This window comes from Lipotes vexillifer, unplaced genomic scaffold (assembly GCF_000442215.2).
Source record: "Lipotes vexillifer unplaced genomic scaffold, Lipotes_vexillifer_v1.1 scaffold788, whole genome shotgun sequence".
In the NCBI taxonomy this organism is placed as follows: Eukaryota; Metazoa; Chordata; class Mammalia; order Artiodactyla; family Lipotidae; genus Lipotes; species Lipotes vexillifer.
In genome coordinates, this window is record NW_006791862.1 from 490,798 (window position 1) to 500,250 (window position 9,453).

The 9,453-nt window shown below is 43.8% G+C and overlaps 2 protein-coding genes across 2 annotated transcripts in view; one reads left to right on the forward strand and one right to left on the reverse strand.

Moving 5' to 3' along the window:
* CUNH17orf78 (chromosome unknown C17orf78 homolog) overlaps positions 1–5,030 on the reverse strand; it is a 17,254-nt gene extending 12,224 nt beyond the window's left edge. The window contains 4 exon segments of the mRNA XM_007464909.1: positions 2,052–2,246; positions 2,249–2,335; positions 3,710–3,766; positions 4,973–5,030. Of these exon segments, the coding sequence (XP_007464971.1) occupies positions 2,052–2,246; positions 2,249–2,335; positions 3,710–3,766; positions 4,973–5,030 (397 nt within the window).
* Positions 1–9,453, forward strand: part of ACACA (acetyl-CoA carboxylase alpha) — a 284,020-nt gene that overhangs the window by 31,221 nt on the left and 243,346 nt on the right. The window lies entirely within an intron of this gene.

A 9,453-nucleotide genomic window follows, 5' to 3' on the forward strand; every position in this document is an offset into this window, starting at 1 on the left:
AAAAAAAAAAAAAAAAAAAAAGAAAATAGAGAAAGGTAAGGGAGCAGTCGGAGGGGTGCGGGTGGGCAGTGGTTGGGCGACCTACAGGATAGGCTGGTTTCATTGAGAAGATGAGAATTGAGCTGGGACTTGAAGGAGGTGAGGGGATTTGCCAAGCAGATGCTGGGGAACTAGGCAGAGGGAACAGTGTAAAAACCCTGGGGCAGAGTGTGTCTGGCATGTTTTAGTTTTAGAGGAAGAGCACAGAGGCCAGAGAGATTGCAGTGGAGTGAGCAAGGTGACAGTCATAGGAGATGAGGGAGTTTCTGAAGGAAATGGGTCCATATCACTTAGGGCCTTGTAGGCCAGTTTGAGGACTTTGGTTTTTGTTCTGCTTGAAGTGGGGATCCATTGCAAGTTTTTGCGCAGAGAAGTGACCGGATGGCTTTGTTTTTAAAGGATCAGTGGGTTGCTGAGTTGGAAACAGACTGTAGCGGGGGGGTCCTGGGAGAAGCAGAGTAACCTGTTAGGAGGCTCTCGCAGAATCCAAATGAGAGATGATGGTGACTCAAACAGCTGTGGAAAAGATGGGGTGCGGATGGATGCTGGCTGTGGCACCTTCACATGCCTCCAAAATTGATCTAATCCAGTTCCGACAGTGGTTCCTATTCTATTTTTAATGGCCTCCTGTCATTGCTTATTAAATTGAGATCTGTACGTCCTACTTGACTTTTCTGAATTATTCTCCCAGGTCTTAAGTCCGTGTGAAAATGACAGTTCTTTACTTCAGAGGCCAGTGGGCACAGTACCAGGTACTGTACACAAATTGTAGGGGAAGCAGTCTTTGATTTGTTTAATCAGGAAGACAGTGTTGGCAAAGATAAGCAGAGACAAAGAGCCAACAGGCTCAAAAGGAAAAACAAGAGAATTATGTGGCATTTTTTTCAGCATAGTGCCAATCAGTTCTCTGAAGTGACAGCATATGTGTTTCTGGGTCAGATGAGATGAAGATAAATAAATCTCACTTTGGAAAAGTAACATATAAGTTCTCTGAGTTTTGGTTTCCTTATCTGCAGGATGGTTATAATAAAATAATTCTTGGTCTACCTATTTCACAGGAGTGATGTGAAGATCGGAAACAAAAATGAGAAAGCAGGTGTGAGAAACACTTTGCAAACTGAGTGATATTATGATTGAAAGAGGAGGCAAAACCTAGAGATCCTGTCTCTGCATAGAAGAACTGTGCCCTCTAGCCACAGGGATAATGGGATTTCAATGTGGCATGTCTTCCCACCTCCTGGGAGCCATTTCAAAGTCTACTTAATAGGCTTTTCATCTGTCAGTGTAGTTCCAGTTCTGCCCAGCTTCTAAATTAATGTCCATCCCTGTTGGCAGCTCATCTCTTAGGTCTCATCTGCTAGGTAACTGAGTATTAAGGTGGAGCAAGTTTGTAAATACAAGCAGTCTATTCCCAGTGCTGATGGAATTGCAATATTAGCTTTTCTTTGGCTAAGAATATTTGAGCAAGAATTCCCCCACTTTAAGGAGGTCTACAAAAAATGCAAAGTTATGAAATGGATAATTTAGGAGATGATGCTTTATTATAAAATAATTCATTTTAAATAGGGAACATTAGGTACATTATATTTAAGTGGAAATCTCCTTTAGAGATTATTCTGTAATAATACTAGCAGGTTGAAAGGGCTATTTGAGAGGCCTTACATATTGATGTTGGGCTTACATATCTAGAAATTAGATCATCTTGTCAAATCTCTCATTTGTAGCTATGGAAACTGAGCATTGGAGAAATAAACACTTGTTTGATGTTATTTCTCTTGTATGCCACAGTATCTCATGGGGTAAACAGACCATAGGAATCAGTTCATACTAATCAAATTCCAAAGAGCCTAATCCATGCACTAAAATGACATTTTAAAAATTTACATAGATTTGCCTAAAGAGAGAGAGGCTAATCCATTTCCTTGAGGCTTTAGCTGCTATTAAGCTCTACCTGCCTCCAAGGACGTCAGCCAGAAGGCAGCGCCTACCTCCATCTCATTTTCCAATCTCACCTTTGCCTGTCACAAGGGATCCAATCTGAACCTTGGACGTGAGGGTTAGGTGACAGCTCGGGGTTGCGGGGGCAGTACTGTCTGCGGGGAACAGCATGACTCTCAGGTGCTTCAGAGTGTGCTTGACCTTTCGCCTTTTTTCCAAATATACAAGGTTGACTTTCACTTTGCTCCTAGAACCAAGACACTGCAAGCCACAGTCTGATTTAGGATGAATGTGGGCCAGTTGGCTTCTGTCTGAGCTTCTGGAAGGAGAAAAGCCAGAGAGGAAAATGAAGCCAGTTCTTAATCTGAATGGTGCCCAGCCAGCCCACTTCCGTTCATGGCCCACTGCTGTACTTTCTTCTCTTTTTCCTTCAGTTCTTCCTCAGCATGTATCTATGGTACTAAATATACAAGCCCTGCCTTTCCCCCTTCCTGCCACGCGTCCCATGAAGATTGGTGACTGCAGTAAATGCAGCCCAGAGAGATGCTCCTAGGTTGTTTTTTCTAACGCAGAGCCGCTTGAGTGCCGCCTCCTTCTCTTTCCTCACCCCGTCTCTTTGATTTATGCAGCCACGGCTTAGGTAACAACAGTTAATTAATTAATTTATTTATATTGTATAAGTGAACATTTTATTTTTTAATTTAGTTTTTGTTACATGTATTCTTTTTCAAATTATTTTCCCAATTAGATTGTTACAGAATACTGAGCAGAGTTCCCTGTGCTATACAGTAGGTCCTTTTGGTTATCCATTCTTTTTTGTTTTTTGAAGAACTTTTTGTTTCAATTAATCAATTTATTTATTTTATTTACTTTTGGCTGCATTGGGTCTTTGCTGCTGCATGCGGGCTTTCTCTAGTTGCATTGAGTGGGGGCTACTGTTCGTTGCTGTGTGAGGGCTTCTCATTGTCGTGGCTTTGGCTTCTCTTGTTGTGGAGCGTGGGCTCTTCAGTAGTTGAAGCACGTGGGCTCAGTAGTTGTGGCTCGCGGGCTCTAGAATGCAGGCTCAGTAGTTGTGGCGCATGGGCTGAGTTGCTCTGTGGCATGTGGGATCTTCCTGGACCAGGGCTTGAACCCATGTCCCCTGCATTGGCAGGCGGATTCTTAACCACTGTGCCACCAGGGCAGCCTGGTTATCCATTTTAAATCTAGCAATGTGTACATGTCAGCCCCAAACTCCCTAACTATCCCTCCCCCCACCACACACACACCCTTCTCCCCTGGTAACCGTAAGTTTGTTTTCTAAGTCTGTGAGTCAATAGCAGTTCATTTAAAAATGGGTTTCCAGGGACTTCCCTGGTGGCGTAGCGGATAAGACTCCGTGCTCTAAATGCAGGGGGCCCGGGTTTGATCCCTGGTCAGGGAACTAGATCCCACATGCATGACACAACTAAGAGTTCACATGGCACAACCAAGGAACCTGCAAGCCACAACTAAGGAGACCGCCTGCCACAACTAAGACCTGGCGCAACCAAATAAATAAATATTTTTTTTAAAAAACACAAGATAAAAATGGGTTTCCAGAAAGCCTCTCAGGGGTATACATAGCTTTTAAACAGGATATTTGAGATCTGGGCTCAGATTGGGGGAGACAAGCATCCTTTAAAGGTAAAAATGTTCAGGAATGGCAAAACGATTTTTCAAGGGCCCATTCCCTACCTTGCATTAGCATAGCCCTTTGAGAGGAAGAGACCAGACAGCAGTTCCACTTGGCAGCCGCTGTCTCTGAGTTCTGGGGGAAAAAAAGGTCAGGGTTGATTGGGTACTTCTTCTTGAGGATTCTGAGCACCAGAGAGGGAGATACAGAAGAATGCAGTTCCTTCTCATAAAACTTGCACTTGGGGAGATCAGACATTCCCTCAAAAGGACTTTAAGGTTTATGTAAGTGGGAGTTAGCCTAGTACAAAGAAAACTGGGTACCAGTCTATTATCTTAGGGAAAAAGAAGGTAAAAGAGTTAACTAAGTTAATGAAAGACTAACCAACCCATTCCTTCAAACACTGCCTATTATCTCTTCTCCTTCCTGTTTTATCTACCTTCTTGTATTAAAACTTCTGAAAGTTTAATAAGTGTATCGTTGGACAAGATATCTCTCCAGGTTCCCATAGAATGATAGGTTAAATGATAGGTTATAGTTATTTATGCTTTTTGGCACATAACTCACAGGGTGTTGTGAGTTTTCTTTATTTGTTAAATTTGTTACTGCTGTACCTTATGCTGTTTGGCCTTAACTTTGGTTTTTAGAGATGAACTGTTTAGGACACTTTGAAAAATCATGTCTTTTTTTTTTTTTTTTTGTGGTACGCGGGCCTCTCACTGTTGTGGCCTCTCCCGTTGCGGAGCACAGGGTCCGGACGCGCAGGCTCAGCGGCCATGGCTCACGGGCCCAGCTGCTCTGCGGCCTGTGGGATCCTCCCGGACCGGGGCACGAACCCATGTCCCCTCCATCGGCAGGTGGACTCTCAACCACTGCGCCACCAGGGAAGCCCAATCATGTCTTAAATAAACAGTTATCAAAGAGCAGCAAGCGGTGCCATTCCACCCTCACACCAGTCTTTCTCAGCTCTTCCCACCCACAAGCATCCCCATCTATTTGGATGTAATGCCTTTAAAAAGGAAGACAACATCTTATGAGGGGTTATGAATTTAGGAGTCTTAGGTGATGACAATACTGAAACTCTGACAGTACTTTGCAGGAAAGAAAGCCATCTAACAGTGAAAGGAATTTTAATGTTAGTTACATGAACAAAATGGAAGAATGCATCACACTCTCTGAAGACTTCTTACCATGAAATAGCTATCTCTCTGAGTTGAATAACATGGAGAAAGCATCATCTGCTAAGTATTGGCTGTATCTCTATCTGGCGGAATAGACCCCTAAACACTTTCTAGGCTTCTCTTTGGATTTCCCAGAATACTAGGCTAGAGAAGTACTTACCTTTCTTGTTAGCATCATAGGATGTAATGATTAGGCTGAAAACCAAGATGGTATCCATGTTAGCTTGGGCACATTCTCCTTGTAGAGACAGTACGCTGCTGGTCTGTCACAGCCACTTATAGCTTCGTCTCTAAATTCTTTCACTGCCTGGAACCAAGTTTGATCCTGGGAGAGTCTGGTTCCACCCTAATTATTTTGCCACATTTCCTGACAGGAGACAGGACCAAGTTTGTTTGTTAATGATTGATTCAGAAGATCTTCACCTGACTTCACCACTGGTGCCGACGTAAGGAGCTGTAATTACCTAGAGCTTTCCCCGGGAGAAAGGGCATAAACACCCAGTGATATGCTTTACAAATACTCGCAGAGAGACACATAGACATTCGCATACATGCTCACTGACACAGGCACGGCTATTCACACACCGACATAAGGAGATGGAGGGATTTCTATTAAGGAAAGTGATTTCTAGAATAGAGCAGGAAACTAGGACTGAGTGAGTCAGTGAGTTACACTGGCGAGGGCACTGGACTAGGAATCAACAGAACTGGGTTCCAGTTCAGCCCGTGTGGTTAAGTGTGGCATAGTGAGAAAAATTTCTTGACCTCTATGGATCGCAGTTTTCCCCTCTGTAAATGGAGCGTTCCAACCCAGTGATCTCTAGAATCCCTTCACAGTTATAAACATAAACTTACCTTAATACAGGCATACCTGTCTAGTTTTGCCCATTTTCACACTCCCGAATAGTGAAGTGAGTGTAGGTGGACCACATTCCTATGACTGCTGGGCTGAGAGGTTGTGAGGAAGAGCTAAGTATACTAGGTGAGTGGTACTGCCTGCAGTTTGGAAAGGCTTTCCTACACAGATAACTGTTGGAGAAGATTTTTCTAAAATTGTAGACTTTGTGATAGCATAGCTAGGGGGATCATAGCAATAATGAAGATCTACTAAGACCCTCTGAAGTCTCTTTACCCACTGTGAATGTACTTACTCCATTGGAGCCATTATAGGTTTGATTATGGGTAAGAAGGTTCTAGAGGCTGACGCTCTGATAATGATGTAAAGGGAGCTTGATTCAAGGCACTTTCCATAGGGGATTTCATGAGGTCTGAGTCAAAGCATAATTTAAATACTACCCTGTTTCCTGACATTTTAATTCAGGTTGAAATCTGGCTAAATTGAGCATGAAGGGAAATCTTGGGAAAACAGAAAGGACAGAGGTGTCACTGAAGGACATGTTTCCTGAAATGTGGATGGAGGGGAGGAACTGCTGAACATGCAGCCACAGTGCCTTTCATTCCTTCCTGCTGCAAGTTTTTTTGTTTTTTTTTTTTTGCAGTACGCGGGCCTCTCACTGTTGTGGCCTCTCCCGTTGCAGAGCACAGGCTCCGGACGCGCAGGCCCAGCGGCCATGGCTCACGGGCCCAGTTGCTCTGTGGCATGTGGGATCTTCCCAGACCGGGGCATAAACCCATGTCCCCTGCATCGGCAGGCGGACTCTCAACTACTGCACCACCAGGGAAGCCCCTTCTGCAAGTCTTTATTATGCACCTACTGTGTGCCAGACACTATTCTAGCAGTGAGCAAGGCCAAGTGTGAGTTCATGTGAAACAATGGGAAGCAGACAATAAACATGGTTGAAAATAAAATAGTACAGAGGGCTAACAATGAATAATATACAAATACACATACAAGATAATTAAAGATTGTGACAATCATCATGAAGCAACAAACAGGTGATGAGGTGAAGGAGGAATGACAGAGGCCACTTTATTTATTATTATTATTATTTTGGCAGTTTGTAGGATCTTAGTTCCCCAACCAGGGATTGAACCCGAGCCCTCGGCACTGAAAGCGCGGACTAACCACTGAACTACCAGGGAATTCCCAGAGGCCACTTTAAGTAGGGTGGTCAGGGAAGACTTCTCTCAGGAGGTGGCATCTGAGCTAAGAAAACCAGGAGAGTGGACGTTCTAGAAGCCAAGAAAGGAGGGTGTTTCAAGGAGGGAATGGATTTGTCCACTGGACAAACTATCCACTGGATTTGCCACTTCTGTAAGAGCAGTTCCAGCGGCATGGTGGAAGTACGAGGCGGCTGAGAGGGAATTGGAGGTGAAGTGTAAATCATCTTGAAAGACATTTGGCTATGGAACGGAGGACAGAAGTGAAGCCAGCTGAGTGGAGGTAACATCAGTGCCTCAAACCTTGATTGGTCCAGACCAGCACTGTCTCAGTTGCCTGATTGTCCTAGCAGGGCTGGTGGGCAGAGAATAAAGGGGCTCCACTGCCTTTCCTGGGCTTCATGGTTTTTGCTTACTATTTCCTTAACATAATTGCATTATTCTCTGCTCCCTTGTGGTGTCAGACACGTTCCCCTGCTGTCACTGTCTGAAATTTTCTGTAGATTAGTTCCTGGATGCCCTGTTACAGTGCTGCCTCCTCTCTGTCACAAGGTGGCAGAAGAGCTCACTCTTCCCAAAAGAGACCTTGTGCTCGTACAAAATGAAGCAGAAGTTTTCTTTTACTCACTCTCAGACCCTTCCCAAAAGTCGGCCTGCAGGTTGGAGCAGCCATACTGTGGGGTACAGAGAAGTGGGAGAGCTTCATTAACGAGTCAAAATATCCAGTAGTAGAAAAAACAGACCCAGAACTGTTTCTCTACTACTAGACATTTTTTTCTTTCCCATTACAGACATTTAAAAATAGTGAACTATTGGGGCTTCCCTCATGGCGTAGTGGTTAAGAATCCGTCTGCCAATGCAGGGGACTCAGGTTCGAGTCCTGGCTGCAGAGCAACTAAGCCCATGCGCCACAACTACTCTAGACCCTGTGAGCCACAGCTACTGAGCCCACGTGCCACGACTATTGAAGCCCGCGTTCCTAGAGCCCGTGCTCCACAACAAGAGAAGCCACGGCAACGAGAAGCCTGCCCACCGCAACGAAGCGTAGCCCCCGCTCGCCATAACTAGAGAAAGCCCACATGCAGCAACGAAGACTCAATGTAGCCCCAAAATAAATAAATTTATAAAAATAGTGAACTATCTACATATGTATCACTAAAAATACTTAAAAAATTTTTTACCTGCTCTTGCACTTATATAAATGGATAGATCATATCCTATGTTTTGTAAGTAAACTTTTTATTATGTATAACGCAAAGTGAATACACCTCTCTATGTTGTCTCCCAGTCACTACCCACCATCAGGAGTAACCATTATCCAGATTTTTTACCACCACGGATGAGTTTTGCCTATTTTTGAACTATGTATAACAGGAAACACACTCTTTTGTGTCTGACTTTCTTTGCTCAACATTATGTCTGTAAAACTCATCCATATTGTTTCGTGTACCAATAATGTGTTCATTCTCATTGCTTTATAATATTTCACTGTATGAATGTACCATAACTTATTTATCTGTTCTACTGCTGAGAGACATTGGGTTGCTTCCAGTTTGGGGCCATAAGGAACAGTGTTCCTGGGCACATTTGAAAGTTTCTCCACAGTATAAATCCAGAAATGGACACTGGGTTATAACATATGCAGGGCTCAGCCTCACTAATTAATGCCAACCTGTTTTCTAAGATGTTGTCCCCATTTACTCTCCCATCTGCAGTGTATGAAATTTCCTGTTGTCCCAAAGGGGCCAAATTGCCTTTTCAGTGTGGTACAACTGTGGGACCTAGCAGGGCCAGGCATACCCTCACAGTGCCAACCCTTTGATGCTTCAGCCACAGCCAGTTCTCCTGTTTCCTTGCTCCCTACAAGTAAGGGTAAAGGATTCAGATTAACCCTAGGTCCCTGATCACATGCTCTATTACCCTGGGAATATTGGCCTGGGGTAGTGAATTTAATAACATAATCATTCCTGAATTCATTGAGCGTCCATAGGATATTTTGTTCTTATACTGAACACTAGTGGAAATGGAGAGGGGCCCAGAGAGAAGGGGGAAAGTAAGATTTTCAGCATGCCTACTATGTTCCAAGTTTTGTATTAGAAACTTTACATTTTGGTTAACATTTAATCCAAAACACAACCTTACAAGGTATGTGTTCTACCTCAGTTTTATAGACAAGGAAACTGAGGCTCAGAAAGGAGGTCATTTGCTCAAAGTCATGGAGCTAATTAGTGACAGAGTCAGGATTTAAAGCCTGGTTTACTTGATTAAAGAACTCAGCTCTTTACAGTGCAGAACACAGAGAAGGCTGTGTCCCTGCTGCTCTGTTGGCTAAGATTGCCAATACCAAGAACCAGTTCTTCTCAGGTCTGCTTGCCTGTATTCACTCCCAGAACTGTGCTAGTCAATTGATACGGCCATCTCATTCATTGATTTAAACTACATTTTATTTTCATTCATTTTGGTTTCCTTTAACCTCTTTCTTCCTTTCCGGTTTTTTTTTTTTTTTTTTGGGCTACGCGGGCCTCTCACTGTTGTGGCCTCTACCATTGCGGAGCACAGGCTCCGGACGCGCAGGCTCAG